The sequence below is a fragment of the Mus musculus genome, chromosome 18, assembly GCF_000001635.26.
Source record: "Mus musculus strain C57BL/6J chromosome 18, GRCm38.p6 C57BL/6J".
In the NCBI taxonomy this organism is placed as follows: domain Eukaryota; kingdom Metazoa; phylum Chordata; class Mammalia; order Rodentia; family Muridae; genus Mus; species Mus musculus.
In genome coordinates this window covers 86399122-86424144 of record NC_000084.6, presented here as the reverse complement: position 1 = coordinate 86424144, position 25023 = coordinate 86399122, and the positions used below count along the sequence as shown (strand labels likewise).

General features: G+C 36.7%; 1 protein-coding gene across 13 annotated transcripts in view; it reads right to left on the bottom strand.

The window, feature by feature from the left end:
- The window catches only part of Neto1 (neuropilin (NRP) and tolloid (TLL)-like 1), a 111907-nt gene that overhangs the window by 82577 nt on the left and 4307 nt on the right, over positions 1-25023 (bottom strand). For 12 of the 13 annotated variants that reach the window (XR_386371.4, XR_386370.3, XR_003952521.1 and 9 more), the window contains one exon: positions 19257-19505. Coding sequence is in view for 7 of the 13 variants with exons in the window: in XM_006526481.4 (XP_006526544.1) it covers positions 19257-19505 (249 nt within the window). In the remaining 6 variants the exon portion in view is untranslated. Of the gene's footprint in view, positions 1-930; positions 9569-19256; positions 19506-25023 lie in introns of those variants that run through there. The other variant, XM_011247081.3, reaches the window with a different exon arrangement.

Sequence of the window (25023 nt, the reverse complement as noted above, 5' to 3'; positions counted from 1 at the left end):
TAGACATTGTTATCACCAGTACCCCAAATTAAAATAATAAGAACAAAGACATAATTTTATAGCAAGGAAATACTGATATTCTTGATTTTTGAGAAACAAATGAATCAGGAAAGTAAAAATAACAGTAGGTTGAAAAACAAATGGGTGAAAAGAAGGTAATCCTTGGAGTGTATTCTTCCATATGTTGATACTATGGCTAATGTTTGGAACTCCAATGTGACTCATAGTTACTTCCTGAGAAATCTCACAGTTCAGCAGGAGAATAAGACATAAACAGATAATTACAGTGCATAGTGAGAGAGCAACAGAACAGGGGTGTGTTAGAGTGAGGGCTCAGAAATGAGAGTGGAGGGCTTACAAGAAATGAATGACTAAGGGAACAGTTTATAAAAATAGCTGACCAAATTTAGCAAGGATTTCTCAAGTAAACTTCTATTGAAATATTTTACATGCCATGTGTGTCTGTCTCCCTTAGTCTCAAAATAAGCTACATCCTTTGCACTTTGAAATTTTGCATAGTCTCTTTCCTAAATCTGAGAGAACTCCCCATCATTTGCCAACCCATGATGTCTCTTTTATTCCTCTGCATTTTAACTCCCATCAATCTGCCAACTTCAGCTCAAAGTCTTCATTTCAAGGTCATAAAGCAAGTCAACTTTTTAAACTAAGTCCATTTCATATTTTCTGTTTACTTAATATCCTATTCTCTTTTATCCCACACATAAATACATACATATTTATTATATGTAATCAATTATTTAAATGTGTTATTTAATATCTGCAACTAAATATGTAAGGTCTTTGAGATTAATATCAATACCAATGGAGAACATCCCTACTTCTGTGACCAGCTGACCAGATCCAAAACCCTTCCACACACAAGTATAATATATATGAATAAGCTGAGAAATACACAAGAAGCAGGAGAAATCTGTGAAAAACAGATGTTTTAATTCATAAATGCAAGAACGTGGTAGAGGAAGATTATGTATAGAAACAGATTCTGGTATGCAAGGTTCAAGTGGTTTTATTTTGTAGATGTAAACAATTAGAATATCATTTCATATAATTTTCCCCCATCTTCCTTGGATAAATGAGAAAGTGGATTATGATAGGAGATTGGCTAGTCATTGGGATAGATGAGAAACCATAAGGCAAATATAAAATTCATGTCAGCAGGAATAGATAATAGAGCACACAATTTTAACATTTATTTCCAAACACTCAGTGGGTGAGGGTGGAGAGCAGGAAAAATGAAAGTCAAATACATTTCCTCTAACCTAAGCCTAAATGGCTACCATACTGATCTTGACCAACTGTGAACCGATCATAGGAGAGAGTTTTGTCTTGTGTATTTTTCAGTGTGTAGTGTTCATTTTCAACATGGAGTTCAAGTTTGACCATCACAAGCATACTATCTACAGTCGACATAAGGAATTCCTAGGAGATCTCTGATTAGAGAACTGAGTTTCTATGCAAATGTCAGAAAGCAAGAAAATTCAGACATTTTAGTTCAAGGAAAAAAAAAAAACCAGCTATGATATTAGCCAGCCAGGTAGAAATAGAATCAACAGCATATGTTCTCTGTCTTTTGAAGGTATTAATGAAATATTATCTATCAGGTAAGAGAAAATGTTAAGGGCCAAATTGTGTGTGATTTGAATTTTCCCTCTATAATTTGCAAACTGACTAAATTTAGATAGCCGTAGTTTCTCAAGCTTTTTGAAGCCTCTAGTTTCTTAATTCTAATTTACTTTCATATTTCTAATATACTTATCTAACTTATTGGACCGGTATCTATGGAGTTCAAAGAGGAAAAATCTTACTTCATTTTCAGCTACAACTTGGCTGATAGAGCATTTCCTAGTGCTATCCTTGAGTATGACTCTGGAAGATCCCGCCTCTTCTGAGTTCTGGAAACTGCTTATTACAACCATCATGAATCACTTTCAAATATTTTAATTCTTTAAAATAAAATAGCTGAAGATATAACTTCCCATATACCAGGTACTGGTGTGAGGGACCTGTAGAGTAAAAAGAGATGGGAGTATGTCCTCTTCTCCCTGTTCTCCCCTACCCCAGACAATCAGCAACTACCTAGTTAGACAAGTGGTAGAAACAAAATTTAGGAAAATCATGAAAAGCTAACATTTAAAGGATGGTTCATGAAGCTGCCAGATTGTTTCAGTAGTGACCTTTAAGTTCCCCCAGGAACTTAAACACTACAGCTACATATTTAACATAGGGTAATCTATGCCAATTTGCAGGTTTACACTGAAACCCCAGACTGCTATATGCAAGCTCCAGACAATCACATCCTCCCAGGAATCAACAGGCCAACTTGGCTGTGCCCAGCCTCAAAGAACAGAGACCTACAAGCTCTCTAGCTGCATGTGTCCAGATCATTTTGATATCCGGCATCTTTAGAGATACCCTCATGAGAGTCTAAAGTCTTTAGACTGTTTCTAGAGAGGGCCTATCAACATGAAAATTCTCCTGCCCAAAGATATTCTGACCATATCAACGCTGCCCCACCACAATACAGCCTGTTGGGACATCTGAAATCAAATAAGATATGCTGTGCAAGTTTGACTACTTGAGTTCTATATCAATAAATTCAATGTTCTCTTTATAATTTTAGATTTATTTGATCACCAATTTGCTGCAGATTTTAGGCCACAGTAAAAAATAGTACCTTGTAATGTTTATAATAATGGTTAAACTTTCTAATTTTTGAGATTAATGGGAACAAACAAAAAAGACTATAAATAGTGTGGACCTATTATTATTGTGTTAGAACCAACTGACTTAGACAAAAAATTTTGCATTAGTGTGGACATACAGAAAACGGGATATAGAATTAATGTATTCTTACTGTAGAGAAGTGGTGAAGAACCCATTGTATCAAGAATTTCTGAATATATGAAAGGGTCCCGAATGTCTTGTCATCTAATTTGAGTAAAATGAAACAGATCGAAATGTGGAAGCAGTGAGAGCATGTTTGAATGTTAGCTTCTAGAGTGTGCACAAGCCATTCACCACTCCAGATTTCAAGTGACTCATATATAAAACCAGGACACAGGAAAAAAAAAAAACCAGTGTAATTTTGTTTAGAAAAAAAATACCCAAGTGATCTGTGTTTCTAAAATTGGTTTTAATGGAAGGAATAGGAAATGGTTCTGTAATTTTGGAACAGCGTTGCTACAGTAGTCTTAAATAACATGTACAAAGTTCTTCTATACATAGCAACCTCTACTCTGGAGGTCTATATGTGGTCACATAGCCAAATTGCTAGCTCAAGATCCTTCTGACTATAGTGTTATGTGAGTGTCCCAAATGCGAGAGAGATCTCTCTTATTTCATCCTCTTCACATTCCTGAAAAATGACTAATTATTTGAATTCTTGTCACAAGAAATGTATAAATTATCTATAAAATACAGTATAAGTAGAATGATATTATCCAAGTAAAATTATGTTTAAAGGAATAGAGAATAGGTTTTCCATTAGTTTAAAAGGACATGCATATTTAAGAAATATAAGAATTTTTTTTTAAATCAAGCCCCAGTCTTTTGTGTTAGAGATGGCTGTGCCATTCTGATTTCTTCCAGAGAATTTCTCTGGGACTTTGTACCTATTGCTTCACATGTGACATACAATCTGTACTCTATGAGCATCTCATTTATGAATATGTACATAGTGTATTAAAGGCTTCGCATCTGGAAGATATCCAGAAAGTTCATAAAAGAAAGAAAAATCAGAGTGTGAGATGCTAATCATGAAAATGAATGCCCGTGTTCACTCTGGGACATAATATCTAAATCATGTGTTCAAATCTCTGTTAGTGATATGAACTTTTGTATATTATTTAAGCACTTCACATATTTAATTTTTGAAAATCTGAACTTAAATGAAATTAATGTAAAGTCTCACAGGTGGTCTCTAAAGATGCCATATGAAAATGCATGCAAAGTGCTTATTTTAATATCTGGAACATAATAAAAATTCAATAATTCATTATTATTAAGATGAATTTCTTATAATGAGACTTCTAGAAAGCAGGAATCACTGCTTAATTATGTCATATTTCATCTGAATTAATTTTGAATGACTACATTTATCACATTATTCTGCAGGGTAATTTTATTGAAAAACTTGCAAAGGTATATTATCTAGTAAGTAAAATCAAATACATTTGAAGCCAAGAAGCTACTTTATAAGTACGTAAAATATGTTTCAGAATATTTTCTAAAAGATGTATCCATTTACTAGATTGACATCTAGATTATGATACATAAAGTGTCTTTATTTTGTACTATTGTAGCTAAAAAAGAAAAAAAGAAACTTTTACTGGTCCTAACAGAGTCAGAAAACAGGTAAAGTAATTAGCACTGGCCAAATAACAATTAAATGAGTCAATGAATAAAAAGAGTAGCTCACCCACCCCTTACTTTAAAGGAAAAACAAATGTATTTCTTTAGATAGTGCAAGGAGGCTGCCTGAGTGGTTCAAAAGTTAAGAGATTGAAGTTTGCTACCTAGTACCCAGGTCAGGCATTTCACAGCTCCCTGTGTCTCCACCTACAACACAACTCCTACCCAATCCACACCCACACTATACATATAAATTAAGATAAACGATGCGAGATAGCTGAAGTTATCCACACATCAGATATTAGATAATTAGGATATATTCCTAATTAGATAGAAATAAGTGGGGAGATTTCTGAAAGAAACATGGCAAAGCTATTCAGAAAGAAAAGTTAAAAGACTAAATGATATATTTCTCAATATCCTGGTTATTCGTATGCATTATGGTGTGTATCTATCCAGTGCCTTTCAAATTTGTTCCAAGGAAGATCCTTTGTCTTTAACCATCATTGGGACAGTATTTCTCTACATAAACCAAAATATTTTTCTCTTTAATTTAAAAATCAATGTGCAGTGTAAAAATCTGCTCACCCTCAAAGCAGAGCTGATGTCAGTTGGTAAATTAGATCTATAAGGAAAGAAGCCAAGTATGAATTGAAGGTAAAAATTTTTAAATACCTAATTTTGTCTTTTGATTTGCTAACACAAGGGCATTGGCTCACATTCAAGGCCTGTTCTGTTTTAAAATATATAAGCATCATGATTAATTTGACTTTTCTCCTTAGCTCTCCCCTCAACTGTTCTTTCCCTTTCTTGGCCACAATTCTCATTCAGCTCTAAACTCCTCATGTGCAGACAAAGGTATTAAATCGACTAAGCTCTCAATATATTTCAAAATAAAGGTAACACTTTCTAAGACTTGGTTTTCCAGGGCAAATTTTAACACAACTTAATCAAGAAAACAGGCATTGACACTTTGCTCTTTCCACGCTACTACTGAATTTCTTACAGACTTTTCCTGATTCCAGATTTATTTTTCAGCTAATCAACACAGACTGTACTATCCACCGCTGCCTACATTCTCTTACCTGGCAGCTTTAACTATGCCTTGATTGTGTGTGTCTTATATCTGGGCTTTTGTGCTTTCTGTCGATCTATCCCTCACATCCAGATAAATTACACTCCTATAATAAAATACAGCCTCAACTTTCACTCTTCGATTAACACATTCTTGTGTTTCCCACTTCTAAAGTCACATGTGTGAATAGTTTGCCTGTCTCCCAGAGTCCTTAATCATAGGAATCAAAGCACTAACTTCTTTGTCTTAAACTCTCTCCTTTCTAAGTCGCACACTACAAATGGTCTTCACTACAAAATAGACATCAACATATCAGCATTTCTTTTCAAATATAGAGCCTCACACATTCTATCTTCTTTGATTATTGATTCTTGTCCATTCATTCACAAACTCAATGAGAAATGCACACAAAATTCATCAAGTGCCAGCTATTGCCAACAACTAATGAGTCCAGATTGTAAAGGTATATTACAAGGCCCGTTTTGTTCAAAGCATGATGTCAATCTAAGGAGAGAATATTTTGTTGAAATTCTATTCAGGGAGACAAGACTGGTTATGGATGAGTGGGTACATGAATGCTCCTCATCGATCTCAGTTAGACGAGGAGGAGCTGGGAAGAGAAGCAGTGCTGAGCCACAGGATTCTTGGCCCATCTAGTTGACGTTCTCTCTATTTTCCTGAAGTATCCATAATGTTGTGCCCATACCGAAGCACTCACTGAGTTGGAGATAAACATTTATTTCTTTTAAAAAACTGTGAAGCTCAAGATACAGTTCTACACTTCACTAAATTACCTGTCTCAGCGTGCAACAAAAAGTTGGAGGCAATCAAGTGTCAGTTACCACCTGTCCTTGTTAAAGGGGCTGTGAAATAATGAACGAGAGGTTTACATTTGCTCTCATCTGATGCAGCAAGGTAGCAACATCCACAACTACACTTGGCAGGTAATGAGATCCAAGTATACAAAGTTACAGAAAAGAAAGTGGGTGGGGTGGGTCTGACTCTGGGTTCACAGAAAATGGTATGATGGGAATTGTTCATGCATATGGCCTATGACACATCCAACAATGATATCATATACTGTGAAAGTAAGTACAGTAAAATAAGTTACTACAGGGAGAAAAATATTAAAACCTACACAAACAGACTCCAAAAACACCCCATCATATTGTTAAAATCCTTAGAAAGCATGATGATTACACAGTGTATTTTTTTAATTAATTTACTTTTTACACTCCATATTTTATTCACCACCCCCCAATCTGTTCCACATTCCATGCCTCTTTCCAACCACCCTGTCTCCACATGGATGTCCCACCTCTCCCCACCCCACCTGACCTCTAAACTCCCTGGGGCGTCCAGTTTCTTGAGGGTTAGGTGCATCATCTCTGAATGAATTCAGACTCGGAAGTCCTCTACTGCATGTATATTGGAGGCCTCAGCTGGTGTATGCTGTCTGTTTGGTGGTCCAGTGTTTGAGAGATCTTTTTAAGGGAAAATCTTTAACACCAAACCTTTCTAGTCAGGTGTGATTAATTATAGCCATGACAAACATGTAGCATTTTGTGTGTGAAAGGAACTAGAATTTACCCATATACATTATCTCTTGGTTATAAAAGATTTCAAAATTAGGTAATGAGACCATATTAATAACATTTTGCCTTAACAGAAATTTGGACTTTGCAGTACACATACTTGGTGATATCAAACAGAATACTTAAGTTGGTGTGAGAAAAAATTAAAAACTTTTCCAATCTGCGATGAACATTGAAATGTCCAGTGAGCAGAAATGCCAGTGCTAATAGTCTGCATAACAAACTAACACTTGGTCTATTTGTGGAATTTGAATTGAGGAATTGTTTACAGTTCATATGCAAATGGACATATATGATTTTCTAGAAATGAGGGAGCAGGTCACAAGCATAAAATGGAGCTGGCAGCATAAAGAAATGTGATTTCTATTCAGAGCTTAAGGAAGGAGAAGGCAGAGGACCATGAGAGGGAAATGCAAGGCTTGGAGTTGTAAAGGAACAAAGTGTGCAGCCCTGAAGAAATTCCTGCAAGCGGCATCAGAATCCAGGAGGAGAAGGCTTGCCGTGGAAATCATACTGACGTGATAAAACTGCTGTCAACAGCAAATCACCATGATAACTGTTTTTAAGTAACCTCATTATTTTGTTTCAGAATAAGAGGCAAATGTTACTTGAAAATTGTTATGGAGACGGAGCAATGTGCTCCTATGCACATAAAACTGGCTATCATTTTCCCAAGAGTTAACTAGTTATTGACAGCAGAGGACCTCTGAAGAGCCAATGCATTTTATGCTGCCAGAGCTCTTTTTTTTTTTTTTTTTTTTTTTTGTATTGCTTGTCTTTGTCATGGCAACTCTCATCTGTGTTTTCCTACTTTATCAGTCCTGCCAAAAGCCACTCTAAGGGTTCTACTTTGTTCACATCTGCCAAGGGAAATCACATTCCTTTCCAATGAAAGTTCTACTGATTTCTTACTTTCCCTGGTATATGATTCTCCCTCTGTATCACCTAGTGAAACTCCACAGGGTTTTGTAGTGCAGTTTTCTGAAGAAACGCTTCCAGGAAAGAGAACATCATCCGATTTGGATTATGATCAACTCAGAGTAGAAGTGACATATTTATGACTAATATGTCCTCCTGCCTAAAACAGTCAACTATAACTCTTCTGTGGGCTCATGTACTGCTAGGTGTGAACTGTCATGCCATATTTGAATCCCTTTGCTGCTCCTAGGCTAGGCTGGGTGAAATGAGTTGTCTGAAAGTGGCTGCGAAGAGAAAAGTGCCATAAGGACAAACTGAAGCAGAATTTCAGGCAAGTCAGCAGAGCTGCGGAGTGGCGGGAAACTAGCCAACTGAGCAGGCAGGAACAGACAGCACGGGTTGCTGAAGCAAATTCATCAGGCAGATATGCCACGAAGAGGCAGAGGCTTAAGGGTGCCAGTTCCCACAAATAGCTATTATTTGCCACAAGCAAAAATACCACCATCCCATGCACATTTCTGGAAAAGGGGTTGCAGAGATTTTTATTTTGTTTTGGTTTGCTTTGTTGTTGTTGTTTTTGTGGGAATTGCAGTCAAATTTGTGCATAAAGATGGAGTTCCCATAAAATCAAATGATATAAAAGACTTACCAACAAAGAAGCAAACACACACACACACACACACACACACACATCTAGATACACATTATTAATTTATATGCAGAAAATCCAGATTAAAAGGACATTATGAGAAGGGTTATTTTAATATTTTAACTGGAAGTAAACATTTGTTCTCCATCTCCATAGCAAAAGTCTTACTTTAGTGTCCCTTTTCTTCATCTTCTGAATTCAGCATACACTTTGAACATTAGTTTTAGGCTATATGTGAGTTCTGTTACTCACGCAAATATATACCACAATATCGATGGCTTTAGGCACATTGAAAATATTATATCTAAGAGTTGGGGGATCTGCATTTTGTCTTCTGAAGACCTGAAGGGAGAATGTCTCTAACTGCCTTCAGCTTCTGGAGGCTTGCCACATTCCTTGGTGTGTGGCTTTCCATCTTCAAAGTCACAATAACCATATTCTATTTCTTAGGCTGTGATCTGACAGAGACATTTTCCTCTTACACACTGAAGGACTTTGTATTAATTCCGTGTGACTTCACTGGAGACCCAGCACTCTCTTCCCATCTTAAAGTCGGATGGGAATCAACATTCAGCCCATGGGCATCTGCCTTATTTTCTCTGCTATTTACCGTGATAATTTCAGAGGTTCCAAAACGGAAGACACGGGCATCTTGGCTTATTATTGTTTTCTTTGCACAGGCAGGATACTGACACAACAAGAGAGATCTCTACAGCAAAGGCAGACTATGTGCCCTCCTTCACAGTGCCCAAAGTTCTCAGCCTGTTAGAGCATCAACTCACAGACAGAGTTGTTTTCAGTTTTCAGTATCTGCATCATCTACATCAGCTGTATTGTGGGTTCTGAATAGGATGTTCTCTGAGGCACAACTTTACTCCATCTCTGAACATATAATATTCAAGCGACATGATACTTTACTCAATACCTCAGTAATGATGTGGCAGGTATAGTGTAGCATTCCTTCCCAGCAGAAGTAGAAAATGAGAGTAAAAAGAAATACCAGTATAAATAAATTTTGAAATCCAGCTGAAGAATTCCATTTCATTTTATTGAGTGCCTGGGAATTACCTGCAATTCAACTAACTGTTTCTTTGCTGAATACTGTATTGCAAGTGCAGAATCCACATGTTTCAGTCGATTATACCAAGCACATTTGAATATGAGTCTTGTTTGGGAACACTGGGTGGGGAATCCTCTTTATTTTACTATCTTTCTATTGCCCGAAGTTCACAAAGGCAATGTTTCTGCTGATAGACATTCTCAATAACTGTGTCTCCTGGGTATGTCATAGGCTTTATTCAGCTTTTCTTAAATGTCCTTGACAAAGCTTTCTGAAATATTATGGTCCTTATTTTTGTAATGAATGAAGTGATTTATCAAAATTGTATCCAGAATCTCTCTCTCTCTCTCTCTCTCTCTCTCTCTCTCTCTCTCTCATTATTTGTAATCTTTAATACTGTGATCCCATTTTGTGAAGAGTTCAGAAAGCTATTTCCAGCGTCTCTTTGCTAATTTTGAAATGGTGTGTGTGTGTGTGTATGTATGTGTGTGTGTGTGTGTGTATGTGTGCAAGAGAGAGAGAGAGAGAGAGAGAGAGAGAGAGAGAGAGAGAGAGAGAGAGGAGAGAGAGAGAGCGTGCGTGTGCGCACACACACAGGACAACAAGTGCCTGCGAGTGTGTATCTCTGCAGTGGCAGATGGATACTTATGTGTGTGGAGGCCATATAACAATTTGGTGCTGTTTGTAAGGAGCTGTCTATGATGCCTTCTGAGACACACTCCCTCCCTTATTTATTAGCTTGGAGTGCACCAAGGCTTAATTGGCAATCCCAGAGGCTCCTCCTGTCTCTGTCACTATAGCACTAGAATTACAAGTACATTCCACATACCTAAGTTTTAAAATGTGAGTTCTGGAGATCCAATCTAGGCCTTTATTTATGCATATATGACCAGGCTATGTCCCCAATCCATCTGTTAGTTCTGGGTTCCCATTTCCCTTAAGGTAAGCTTTTCTAATTGTGTCCAGAAATCCCTACATTTTAGTTGACAGTGAATTTCTTAAAACTGTAAGTAAATGTTAAAAGTTCCACCTTACATGTGAGTCTGGAAAATGACTGGACTCCATCTCTGACTCAATACAACAGTGACTCCTTTCCTCTCATTTCCAAATTAATGCTCCTGATTTATGATGAGTCTTAATAATCAGATTTAAATTTTCATATTTTTACCAATAATTTACTTAGGTATGTATACGTTCTAAAAGGCATGAATGTATTTTCTCTCATGAGTCTTACTTCCTCAGAAATCCCAATTGACAGTCAATTACAACATGTGTAATCTAATAGTCCCAATTAAACAATGTAAACTTTTTCTGTAGTACATTTCTCAAAATGCTTCCAGATTTTTAACACTGTTCATTCCTACTTCATTTTGAAGATTTTTTTTTTAATCATAACGTTCCACTTCCAAGAAGTAAAATCACTATTTGTTTCACACCACTGTTGGAATAAATTACCACAAACTTAGTGGTTTTAAGCAACTCAAGCATATTATTTTGCATTTTCAGATATCAGAAGTCTGAAGTAAGATGTCAGTCATGCTTCGGGTGGATGTAGTAAAAAATCCATTTGTTCTCATTTTCTGTTTCTAGAAACTGCCCATCATCACCTTGCTTCTCTTTCTTCCCCCGTTAAAGCTCACTGGGTCTTTATTACATCATCTCATCTGACTCAAAGTCTTCCTATTTATGGCAAAGGAAAGAAATTTGAACTTTGCTTTGCCAACCCAGACAATCTAGGATAATCAACCAGTATTAAATTTGACTGATACATGTCTTCAATGAGGCATATTTCCTATGATTCTAACTCCCCTTAGACATGTAATGACACATTCATGGATTCCTGCGATTCCTGAAAATCATATTTGGGGAGGAGGAGCACATAGTCTGACCATTTCTCTACAACAAAACAAAACAAAACCAAACAAAACAAAACAAAACAACCCACAACCAAAACAAAACAAAACAAAACAAAACAAAAAACAGATATGATTAGAGACAAGGAATCGATTGTATGTTTGCCATAGATGTGTCATACAGTATTTTTACTGTTGTGATCAACAGGGTGGGCCAGAATTATCCACTGAATAAGTAAGTGGCTAAGAGATTGAGATGGAAATCAACTTAAGGTGTGCATTCACTTAAATTATAGAACCGCAAGTTTTACTTTTATAGCTGTAATGACATCAAGCACTAAAATAGAGAGCTGTTTTCTTGTAATTCCTTAAGTCATTTCATACACAACTAAATTAAAAATAAGCCTCAATCTGTCTGTAAAGTGCTACGGAAGACAATGATTTAAGTATGAAGATTTAAAAATATTTCCTTAGGCAAAATGTATACGAACTTCATAAATTGAAATTTATATTTACTAAAAATGCAATAATAAACTTAATGTTCATCAATGGATTATGGGAACGATTACACTAGTAACTTCTCCCAACTATACAAATCCCTGGACATAAGATGTGCCAAATATATTACAAATGCCTTTGTTCTACATTTTACTTTGGTTAAATTTCTTGTGTTTTTAAATTGTTGCTACATATCTTAACAATTAAAATGGAGGCTAAATGTGAGCTACTTAATGATGGTTTGGACGCAGAGGTGTTCTCACAACCTGTTGAGGCATGGTTTCCTCTTAGCTGATCAGGTCTACTTTCTATACATTAATACCAATCTCATTTCTGCTGTTAAACCTCCTCTAGGAGATTGGACAATATCCCTCTCTTGAGCTGAGGGATCTACTTACAGCAGCCTTAGATAAAGGTGCATTTTACAATGACTAGATGCAACTACTATCACAGGCAAACCTCAAAGGGACATGGATGATAAAGTTGAGTTACACCTGAATGAAGAAACTTTGTTCCTCTTAAATATTAACAAGTGAGGAATGAGTTCAAACAGAGGGCTATATACACACAGAATCATGTCAACAGGAACAGATAGAAGAGATGAACCATAGAGCAACTATCTACTTCACAACGGCCTGGGCAAAGAAGGCATACATTTTAAGAGATGAACAAGATAGGGGAGAAGCCATTGTTAACTGAAAGACATTTCTTAAAACATGAGAAAAGTGAATTCTTCAAGTAATAGACTGTAGTGACCTGAGAAATGGCATAATATTTTTCTATTATTAACTTCCTTAATACAACTACACTAAAAGAAATTCTAGTATATCTGATAAAATTACAGTCATAATCACTACCCTTTGCAGAAGGCACATCAGCACACAGTTATATAAACTGATAAGCAAGAAAGAGCTCGAAGTCATGAGGAGCTTACAAGCCAGGAAGTGAGTTCTCCCAAGCCTTTTTTGCGTGAAGTCTTTTCCTTTTTGGTACGAAGGTATGAGTAAAAGTTCGGAACCCTCAAGTCTTTTTTCTAACACAAAGAAGATGCATAATTATGGTGGGACCTTTGTGGCTCAACTGCAGGACATACCAGGTTCCAAACACTCACTTGAGCCTCAAACCACCCAATAACTGCAAACGACACACCCACACCTGGACACTGTCTATCCTAGAGACAAGCTGATAGCTGTATTGTACAGGAAACTGCTCAGCAATCTTTCCTTTTATGTTGCTTTCAGTGTTCTCTGCACAGATGGGAGCTAATCCTGGAAAGTCTCTCCCACTCTCAAGTTCTCTCCTGAACACCCACCTAGACCAAGCAGCAGTTTCATCTCGCTGACTTTCCCATCTCTCAGACCAAGTCCTCTACAAGCTATCGATGAGATGAACCAGTTGATGGTCTGGCTGAGTGAGAAGCAGGAACAGAAGAATTGAGTCTCACATGACTATGCTACCTGCATAAGTCTCACATGACTATGCTACCTGCACTTAAGATTTTTGTTACCGTGTTTCAAGTTTTGCATCTTGATTCTTGATAAAACATGCCTACTATGAAATATGATTCTACTCCTCAAAGTTTGTAATTTGTAGGAGTTCCTAAGGTGATGTGAGACTAGTTTGAGTCGATATTGTAAACGTGATAGTTTAAAAGATAACACTAACTAATCTAAAAATCTTGTTTCTGTTTGTGTGCTTGTTTTATAAACCTTAGACTTGTAACATTTCTATCATTTGGGTAAAAGTCAATCCAATCTATGGATAAATTTATTTTTCTTTCATATCAGGATAGATACCAGAACTGTAATGATCTACCTCTAAATGATCACCTGGGGCTGCTGAGAGAAGAATCAGTCTTTTCCAGGGAGGAGCCTCCAGATAAGTTATTCAGTCTTAGTGATCAGCCCTAAGCGCATCTACATAAGAGCAGCGTTAAATGTACTCAGCAAGCTGTACTGATGTCTATATATGCATGTCGATATATTATGTGCCTCTGTGCATATATGTGTGTGTCAAAAATTAGTAATTGAAGAGGTTTGGACCTTGAAAGGGAGTGGGGAAAGGAGTTCTAGAGTAGATGGGGGGCGGGGGGATGGGAGGGGGGGGGAGATGTGAAGATGATGTAAAAATACTTGTCTGCCAAGTTCTCAAACACTAATTTAAAATTTTGGTTATGTGTCCACACATTTATTCTTGTCGTAAACAGGAGGGTAAAGTTGCACAAAATAATCCAGAAAAGATTAAAAGCAATCCTATTTCTATTTAATAGTACACTTCATCTACTGTGCATAGGGGCATTTTTGAAACACTTGGCTTAAACCTCTGCTCCCGGCGTACACTTTGAAGTCGATCAGCATGCTAGGATTCAGCCTACTGTCCCTAAAAGACTTTGAGCTTCTTAGATGAAAGGTACAAAGTATTATAATCATCCCAGAATATTTAAAAACCCCACTCACTTCAATGGGAAAGACTAACTCAACGTTACCTCTCTATTACGGTGAGGTATAGTCCTTGAGCTAAGCCTTTTTTAGTAGGGTGTGTGTAACTTCTCATGAGCATAGTATAGAAAAATATCATCAAAAGTGGAAAATTCTATCTTTTATCTTCTTTTTCTGGAAATAGTGGGAAAAAAAACCCACCTGTGTTCATTGGAAAGAAAAAGAAAAGACTAGCAAAGTATATGTGTAACTGAAGGAAAAAAAAGGTTGCCTTCCCCAGAAATACAATCTCCAGGGTGTTTTTGTTCACTCAGATGCATTCAAGAGCACCTGGGTAATGCCACTGATTGAAGATACCTAATGGTATAGTTATGTTAAAGCCTGTGAGCAAGGAGGTCTCCAATGGCATAGCTACATATTTTTTTCTGATTAAGTTAGATTTTTCTAGTGGTAAAGGAAACCATGCCAAGAAAGCAGCTGGCTGAGGAGAAGTGCTATTCCCTGCTCAAAAGGCTTTCTTAGGTTGAATTTACAAAATGTGGAATTGAGAAACAGCATTCTTCATTTAACACTATTTAACTAGAGTAGTTTCTATTTATATTTTTAACTTAAATAGTTTGTTTATATAAATAATACCAAAATTATAGAATTATAGAATCTTCTTCAAAGGGATCTTTAACTTTTACTGATGACTCTAAGATAGATTTTAGTATAGATCTATCTGGACTCCAAACTTACCCCTCTTCTGCCATTCCATGCCTGGAATGGTACCCATTTTTATGAATTTGATATATATTATTATAGTTTTATTCAAGGACTTATAAATAGTACTAGTTGTTTGAGTTTCTGTATTGTTTGTTTTAAGTATTTTTAATGAGACACCCTGTTAAATGAGCAAATATACATTTTCCGACACTGTTCATGTTTGTATGTTTAACGTGATTTCTTGCTGAATTGGCTGTGTGTTATATTGTACAAAGTGTAGTCCTTAACATTTTTCATGTCTTAGCATTTAGCACTGGTGTTTCATTTTGTTTTGTTTTGTTTTGTTTTGTTTTGTTTTGTTTTGTTTTGTTTTGGTTTGGTTTGGTTTGGTTTGGTTTGGTTTGGCTTGGTTTGGTTTGATTGAGATCGCATTTTTCTGTGTAGCCCTGACTGGCAAGGAGCTAGTTTTGAAGTCACAAATACCTACATGTTTCTGCCTCCTCAGTGTTGAGATTAGATGTGTGTGCAACTCACACAGCAACATAGGTCTGTTCTTGAAATCCAGAAAATATATGGCCTGTATCTATGTGCTACACAGGATGCAGGCAAAGTCTCCCTATGTCCCTTCTCTGTGGAGTACTCAGAGGCTCTGTGCACATTAGAACTTCTTTGCGTTTCATGCAAACCCTAGGATTTGAACTCCTTGATTGCTACAACACCTTTACTTTAATTCTTAGATGTGCTAGACTACTGTCCTGGGGGATTCATCCCTGTACTCAAGACCTGAATGATGACACGGGAATCCCAAATAGCCATCACTGAACTAAACAGTAAAGAAACATTAACATGTGTAGGGAAAACAGAACACCTTCCTCAACACCATTTCCCTGGCACTTTTGTTGGCTGTCTTCCTATCCTTCCATTCCATGCGTGACTTCTAGTGGACTGATTTTCAGACATCACTAAGAATTCAAAAGCCCAGACACTAGGGCCAGCAGGAGCTCAAGATGAAAAGGCTATTTATTTTATTTTTGAAGTGAGTAAAAAAGAAAGTCAGACAGTCAGATCTTAGGAAATAGAAACAATTTTGGGGCTGAGTGAAGACACAATTTAGCATGCAGGCAAGGAAAGATGGAAGCAGGAAGACAGAAAGAAAGGAGGGGAGATGACGATAATAGGAGTTTGAGTTCTAAAGCAGCTCTGGAAAATTTGATTCACACCATAGTGATAAAACGCCAAGTACCTTAGCTCAGTTATGTTAAATGTAGCTATTATGGAACTTGGCATCAAGGCTTACAGAATCCCCTTGGGTTAAGCCATCAGCTCCTAATTTGGATATGCAGGCAACTCAGCATGTAGGAAACATTACACTCTTAGATAATCCTGAAATCCTGAAAGACTGGAAATGCATCCAGGTGACAATGTGATACAGAAGAGAAGTTGCCTGGCCTTTCTTCAGTTTATTTCTTCCTGTATACATTTTGTGACTATCATCAGAAATGACTATAACTCTTCCATTGTGACTTTGGCCCAAATAAACTATTTAACAAAAGCAATGGGACACAGGACTAGTTTTTTCTTCATAACTTTAACACATACAAATACCACCAAAAGCAAGCAAAGACAGTGCATACTTCAAAACTATCTAGGATACTTGTTTTCCCAATAACATAAAAATATTCTTATTTTTTAAGAACACATCATCTGATTCATTTTTAAAAACTAATTATGGGACAATTGAAATCTTACAAACATTCAAACAATTTTTTATCCAGAACTATATACCGGTTGATGTATGCTTAAATAATTGTAAGGTTGTCAATATTACCTTTATTTTTTCAAAAGTAATGTTGTAAAAGATAAAATATTGTGGGTTATGTCTAAGGTCAATGGCATGGAAAAGAAAAATAAAGTCAGACCTGTAGCTCTTGCCTGGCCCTAAAGCTGACATACCTCCCCATACCCTCCAGCTGACCCAAATTCCAGGCTTAGACCTGGTGAGTTGGCCCTTCCACTCCGCTCTGGTTCTACTGTGATGAGAAGATGATATTTACGATCATGAAATCAACCAGAAGAACTCTTCAGTCCTCAGTTTCACCAGCTTACCATGCAAGCCAAAACAACCAAGTAAGAATTAAACAAAATGACAAGGAAAGCAGGACTCTGGGTGGAAATGTTGTCTCTGCCTATTCCTCCTTTCTTCCTTACCCCTTCATTTTTATGAGGAATGAGCTGCAGGTTGCTTTGTCACACTTACTAGGCCTTCCATAATATATCTTCTGAAATCATGAAAACATTGTGGGTCCCCTTCTTATGGTCCTACTGACTGTCTGAAGACAGTAGTTCTCCTGGATTTATCCAGTGAAGACAGAAACCCAAGTCATTCCAGTTTCCCCATATTTTTCTCACAGGGTTTCTTCTGACTGAGCTGCTCCTGGTGATGAAACACTGTATCAAACATGAAGGCTATAGCTCCAACTAACCCACAGAAATAACTGATACTTAGGTTCTACTATGACTATTGGAACCCTGGGATAATAGAGAGGGGCCATGATTTATGTTATGCCACAAGAAGCTGCCAGGGTAGAGGGCATTGCTTTGTTGGTGAAGGTTCTGGTTGATGTGGCTTTTTTTTTAGAAGCAGATACTTTCAAACCCTAGACTTTATGTTCACAATAAACAAATTCATATTGCAAATATACTCATAAAACTCTCCTGTAAGCATTTCTATTATAGATGATATTCAAAATACCCACAAATTATACATTCAAAAATCCAACAAAAATATACTAGCCAAGATAGCATAGATGTTCACGTATTTTTGAAATGGGTTTTATTGTGGCAAACTGCCATGGTTTCTATGTCCAGTATAAACTTTATAAAAAGTGATTAAGAACCAAAAACAGCAAAGTGTTTTCATGAAATATTATAATACCTAAGTTTAATCCATATATTTTTAAATATCTGAATTATTAATAAGTACTCTATGACATAAAGTAAGCAATCCTAAATCCTTTGATAACTATCTTCAAAATTGTGAATTCTTTGTTCAACAAAACCCTATTTAAATGCAAATTGTTTTCTTTTGTGGTACTGGGGTAGAAGGCCAAAGCCTCACAACACTAGGCAAAAGTTCTACCACTTATCTAGCCCTCAGCCCTCTCCTTCCAGCACATGAAGTAGTAACTTCAAAGATTTTGCTTATATTCCATGTTGCTTCTTGTCGATATAACTGGAATAAAATAACGCACACAAAGTGAGAAGCCCATCACCATGTGTAAGTTTTGTGTTGTGTGTAATTTGAGTGATTTTCTTCAGTTTGGAAAAAAAATGGCTTCACTTCTTCAGATATCAATTAATGAGTATGGAATGATTTGGGGGGTTAGAAATATAATAATATATTCTTGTAGTAACAAAAGACAACTTTTAAGAAAATGAGCCTGTCACCATAACAGAATCCTTTGAATATCTGATGAAAATTGATCTACATAATTTGTAATTCTGTGAGTACTCCTAGTTCCAGCTAGACCTTAGAGTTTAGAGGCTGGCTCCCATAGGCTCCTGTTTTCTTTTCCTCAAACCTCTGCAAGATTTCCATTTCTAAAAAGAAATTAGGCTACAGTGTGTCAGGATAACTTTGTCTTATAAATGATAATTTTGAAAACAGATAAATTTTTATTTTCAAGTTCTTAAATTCTATTTTAATGAGCACCCTTTTTAAAACTACAACTGTCTTGTGAAGTTTACTAAGATTGTACCTAGAATTAATGTCCATATGACAGATTGTCTCTCAAATTACACATTTCAGTATAATGGAAATTAATTTGATTAGTTGTGTTTCAGGTGACCACACTGACTTTTGATTCTTTCTTTACCTGCAAAATGATAGCTAAGGTTTTGTAATTTCCCTCCCCACCCCACCCCCACCCCCAGGATTTGTAAAGCATATGGAAAGGAGATTTTTACAGATTGCATTTGAAACGTAATTGGAAATTTCACTGAAATTTTTTAACATTTACAAAAGATATTTTTACTATGAAAATAGAAAAGGGGGAGAAAAACAAGAAAAAATTGAAAAAGAAGCTTTTACTTACCAGGTGTGAAATTATATCGAGCTGAAAATCCCATAGACTCCAGCTCGCCATCAGCAAAAAATTTAATCCACAGAAATCTTCCACTAGATTTTATTACAGGTGGATTCTGTTGTCCACAGAACCTTCCAATTATTGGAGAAAAGCCAAAGGGTCCATCTCGAACTTCAATATGATCAAATTTGCACTCCCAAGATGGTTCGATTGAGTATTTTTCATCAAAGTAAAGTTCAATGCACTGCCTTGGGGCAGCTGTAAAATAACAAAAGATTACATGTAGAAAACAGTTTCTTAAGTCTTGAGGCCGATTTACTGATTCTATATCAGATCCTATTTGTATAGTGTTCAATAGAACTTGGTAGAAGAGTTCCATGGAAATGCACAGAAGAAGATGCTTACTGTTGTAGGGATACGTTCGCTAAAGAGCACCTAAGGGTTGGCCTGAAACCGATGATGTTGTAATGTGAAATACCTGACAGGGAGCAAACACCAAGTCAGCAATGCTCTTAGCTCATGTTAGGAGAAGGAGGGGTATAGTTCTCTCTCTTCTTAGAATCTGCAGTGCTCAAATTAAAGATAAGAAACTACTTGGGAATTATCTCCCAGGCAGCTATGTAACTACTCAAGTAGTTCCAACCAGATGCATATGCAAGATACTAAGGGTCAGGACTCCAGAAGGTAAATGCGATCTCATCATCCCAAGGCACTTGACAGATAAAGGCCTTGAGGACACTCCACTTCCATGATCTCACCCCCTCAAAAGCAGCAAATAAAGGCACTTGGTGCAGGTCTTCTTTCTAAGGGAAGGTCCTCTCCAGTTGGTGTACCTTTGTTCACTCTGTCCGTGTCTAGACACCTACAATTTAGCTTCTGCTTATGGAGGAATTTATTTGATTGATTTCTATTGCTTGCTTTTGCTTTGTTCTGTTTTTCAGTGCAGGTGATTGAAACCAAGGCCTGACACATGATAAAGAGTGTTCTGCCACTAAGCTACATCTGCAGGCCTGTAAGACAATCTTGTTTAGTGGAAATCCCTCTCAGTCTATTCACTGAAGACAAGGACCCTATTTGTTTTCTTTTCATGGTACTTAAGCACAATACATGTCATTGGGAATGTTTTAAAGATTGTTTTGAGTAAGTTAAAATTAGTTTAATCTTTAGAAATATTTCTATACCTCTCTGAAGAATAGAAGCATCCTCTGGACTAACAATCTTATAAATCACCACACTAATACATATTTTAATATTCCTTCCTTTTCCCTTTCATGACCAAAACAGTAATAACCACAATCTCCATTATACTCAACCAGGACACTCCACAGTAGACATAACACTGGTATAAATATCAGTGAACATACATCTAGTCCAGAAACTGCTGCTTCCTTGATGCATTTGAGAAGAATTCTTGTTACCTGGCCTCCTGAATGAGCTAACCTTTCAAAAATGTGAGCACAGCAAACCCTGTTGCCCGTGTGGTTAGCAACCATTTGGGATGCCTGCTATCCATGTTCCTCTGTTTCCTAAATGTATATTGATCACCACAAATAATGACCTAAAAATTAAATTTGTACAGGCTTTGATGTCAGTGACTTATATAGAATTGAGATATGTGATAACAAAGTGATAGGAGACTTTCATAATAAAATATAAACTTACTAATTTTCAGCTCTAAAATTTAAAATCAACACCAAAGAGGTCTGCTTGTGCTTATTCTGTTTTAATCTGTAAGATATTTTCAATTCATTATCCACTAAAAAAAAGGTCATTTATAACCCAAGCCACATTTTTTTCTGACATTAGATCTATTACAAAGGTCAAAAGAGTGAGGAGGTATGGTAGAGTTGAAAGAATTTCCAATAAATGCCTAGATCTTTCAAATTGAAAAAAATATTCTTTTAAGCTATCTGAGAAATCATGTTTTTATTGAGCATATTACTCTACAAACATAAAGATTTATGTTTAACAAATGGGATGTTTATAAACAGCATTAAGTGTATTACTTGAGAACATTGCAATCTACAGTATGAGTCTGCTTGTATATCTGCTCTTTCATAAGTCAGAAGAAGATTTTAAGGAAATAAACTACTTCAGCCTATCAGGAATTTCTTTTAGATTAGCCTAAGGAAAAGAAAACCGAGATTACTGTCTTGTGCTAACTTACTCAGCATTCAACATGCCATCTACCAACATAAGCTGGATCTTCTCCCTGTATTCTCAACCAGGGAATTGCCATCATTAGCACAAAATGTGTTTATTTTCATTTTCATCATGGCTTACACTCTATCCAGCACGGATAAACAGACCACTCAGGCCTTGTGTAGCAGCATACCCTAATACAGCTCTTGAGTATCCTGTTATTCATGGATAATTAATTTCCCTTTCACCCTGCATGCTGAAATTAACCATGCATAAGCTCATTTAAGAAAATTCCATGAGCTAAATTTTAGGCAACACCAAATAACTTTTGTAAAAGTAAACAGGCTACACAGAGTTGTTCTCATCGATGAACAAGTGAGTGGTGACAGTATCCGTGAACTGAATCTGCCAGGTTCCAGCTCTATAAACTCACTTTTTCTTCTACGTCAACTCTGTAGAATCACAGCCTCCTTAACTCCATTGCCCCTACGTGATGTGCAACTGACACTAAAGTTCCTTTAGATTTCCACCCATCTTTCTGAGACTCTTGGGATGCTGTGCCCATGCACACTCACTTGCTATATATGCAACTGGACCTTCCTAATCTGAGGGAGTGCTAACACCATTTGAAGTCCACAAAAGGATCTCGCTTTCCATGATTGAAAGTGTACATGAGTTTTTAAAACACACTTTCTCTTATTTTCAGCAACCTAGCTATTTATTAATCCTTCTTAGCTTTCTTTCTTGGTCCTATTATAAAATATTCTGGCAAAAGCAACTGGAATGGGAAATTGTTTATTAAACTCATAATTCCAAGTTAGAGCCCTCATTATGAGAGAACATCCAGGTAGAAGGAACCTGAAATGACTAGTTAGATTGTATCCACAAGAGCAGAGAACAATAATAGAACACACTGGCTCTTTCCTTTTATAATGAAGAGCCAATTATGAAAATCCCTCAGAGATATACCCACAAACTCCTCTTAGACAGGCCTTCATTGACACTCCCTTCTCAGGCATTTCACATTATGTCAACAATTTTAAAAAAATGTTGTCTTTCTTTTTTTTTTCCTGTCATTTTTTTCATTTTTTTATTAGATATTTTCTTCATTTACATTTCAAATGCTATCCCAAAAGTCCCCTATACCCTCCCTCAGCCCTGCTCCCTTACCCACCCACTCCCACTTCTTGGCCCTGGTGTTCCCCTGTACTGGGGCATATAAAGTTTGCAAGACCAAGGGTCCTCTCTTCCCAATGATGGCCGACTAGGCCATCTTCTGCTACATATACAGCTAGAGACACGAGCTCTGGGGGTACTGGTTAGTGCATATTGTTGTTCTACCTATAGTGATGCAGACCCCTTCAGCTCCTTGGGTACCTTCTCTAGCTCCTCCATTGGGGGCTCTGTGTTCCATCCAATAGATAAGTGTGAGCATCCACTTCTGTGTTTGCCAGGCACTGGCATAGCCTCACAAGAGGCTGTCTTTCTTTCTAATTTTCAATTTACCTGTTTTTCTACTTATCAAACAGTTCCTTCTAGAGAAGTATGTGAAATTTTCCTCTTAAAAAAAAAAAGTTCCTGCTTACGACATCTCCTGAATCTCCCATCTCCAAGTACTGTTTCCTCTCAGTCCTCTACTGACTGGGAGATGGTTCCCTCTCTCACTGTGTTAACCATTGTACTCTTGATAAAGTCACAAGCAGACTCTTAATTGCTTCATACGATAAACACATATGCGTGTTTGCCTAGATTTTTCTTGTTGTAACAACTGTCACTTGGAAACTGACTGATTCTTGAATCTCACCCACACCTCCTCAATGATATCCCTACATGATTTCCCTCCTCATTGGAGACTCCTTCTGGGAGCCTTTGGGTCCCCCTATTCTGTCCATTCCCAACACGTTTTTTTTTCTTTCCAGAAACATATCCCCCAACCTCTCTTTATTCATGGGATGCCAGTGCACTGGGTTGTGTTAAAAACCAATGGGAGATTTCATAATCAGATGGTGCCTGAGCATCTATCTCCAAAAGAGAAGGCAGTCTAGGGGAAGCTCCAGGCATCTGTATTTCTAATACATTCAAATATTAGTGTTCTAAATATCCCCTTCCGGTATTTTTATCCATATGAAATCATCACAGAAAATCTCTGTATTTATATCCTATAAATTTGAGGAATCAAGATAGAATTGGATAAAAATCCACAAATTTTTTCACTCCAAAAGACACTCATGTAAGTGGAAAAATTGAGCACTTTTATCATCTTTTAAACCCTGTTCTCTCCTCTCCCACTCAATCATTTGCATTTCAGTTATCCAAATTCGTGTCATTTCCTCCCTTTGCTCTGTCACCCCTGCCAATATCTGTAGTTCAGTTTTATTCTCTTTTATTTGGCCATTTGCTATAGCCTCTTGGTTGGTTTTGCTTTCCTTCAGTTACTCTTCCACTGAAGACACACCTCATTTGTGCTCTGAATTCTTTCAGTGGTACTCCATTGCCTGCAATTACTGTATGAATGTCTCCAAAGACTTGGCCCTAGAATACAGATCTTTTCAGGATCATCTCCCTCTTGCCTGGTCCTCTCTTTACCCTTGGAGGAGTCCTAGGGTATCCCCACCTTACCACCTCTCTGCAATTTAGTACATGGTGTTAAGACTACCACCTGTTACCCACAAACAATGAAGAGTAACACCACAGGTCTATCTTTATCTTCTTGATCCAGCTATCCTATATGAATCTTGAAGCCCCCCCCCATTTCCTCACACTTCCCAGGACCATAATTCTAGTATCTTATAAGCTGCATGCAGTGATTGTAGCAAGTTGTGAAGTGTTTGTTGATGGAAGGGCTCACTAATAGCAGATGTTCTGCTTCTTTCCTCAGTTTATTTTGTCCTTGATATAAACACAAGAATAAGTGAGACTATGTGAGTGCATTACACTCAAGGCTGGCAGTACTTGTTAAGGCACCAAAGTAATACATGAGAAAACACAGCTAGCAGGCAACACTTCATATCCGTGTTAATTAATCTATTAGATGATAACTCGCTCTGACTCTCCTCCTTAATAGTCTAGCATTTTTAAAGTTTGCTCTTTCAAATACAAATATTTAGAATTTCAGTCAGAAATTTAATCTGTCTTTGCTTCTATTTCCTAATTCATAACACTAGGTTATCTTACTATGAGGAAATGTTTTGGAATACAGTAAGTTCTTCAAAAGTTCATGTTATTTTAATTTATATAATTAATAAATATGTAACATGAACTTGATTAAAAAATAACAGCGGGCTTCAGCCAATGTTTTCATTTTCTAGCAATCGAAACTTCCAGTTGTATATTTTAATTGTTTTGTTTTTGTCCTATCAACATCAAAGTTTATATAGTTTTGGGTTATCTTTGATTTAAAAACAATCTCTACTTTGGACAATACAAGAAAAAGAGGAAGACTCCTGACTTATGTATGAAAATAAGAATAAAAAATCATTTTTAAATAGAACCTCTTAAAATCAGAGTAACATAATCCAGAGATATTTTTGAAAGATCTGCTATGTGTTTGTGACCCTGGCTTATGAGTAGGCACTAAAGCAGTCACAATTTTCTCATTACCATCACTTATTCTGATGGTAATATATTCATTATA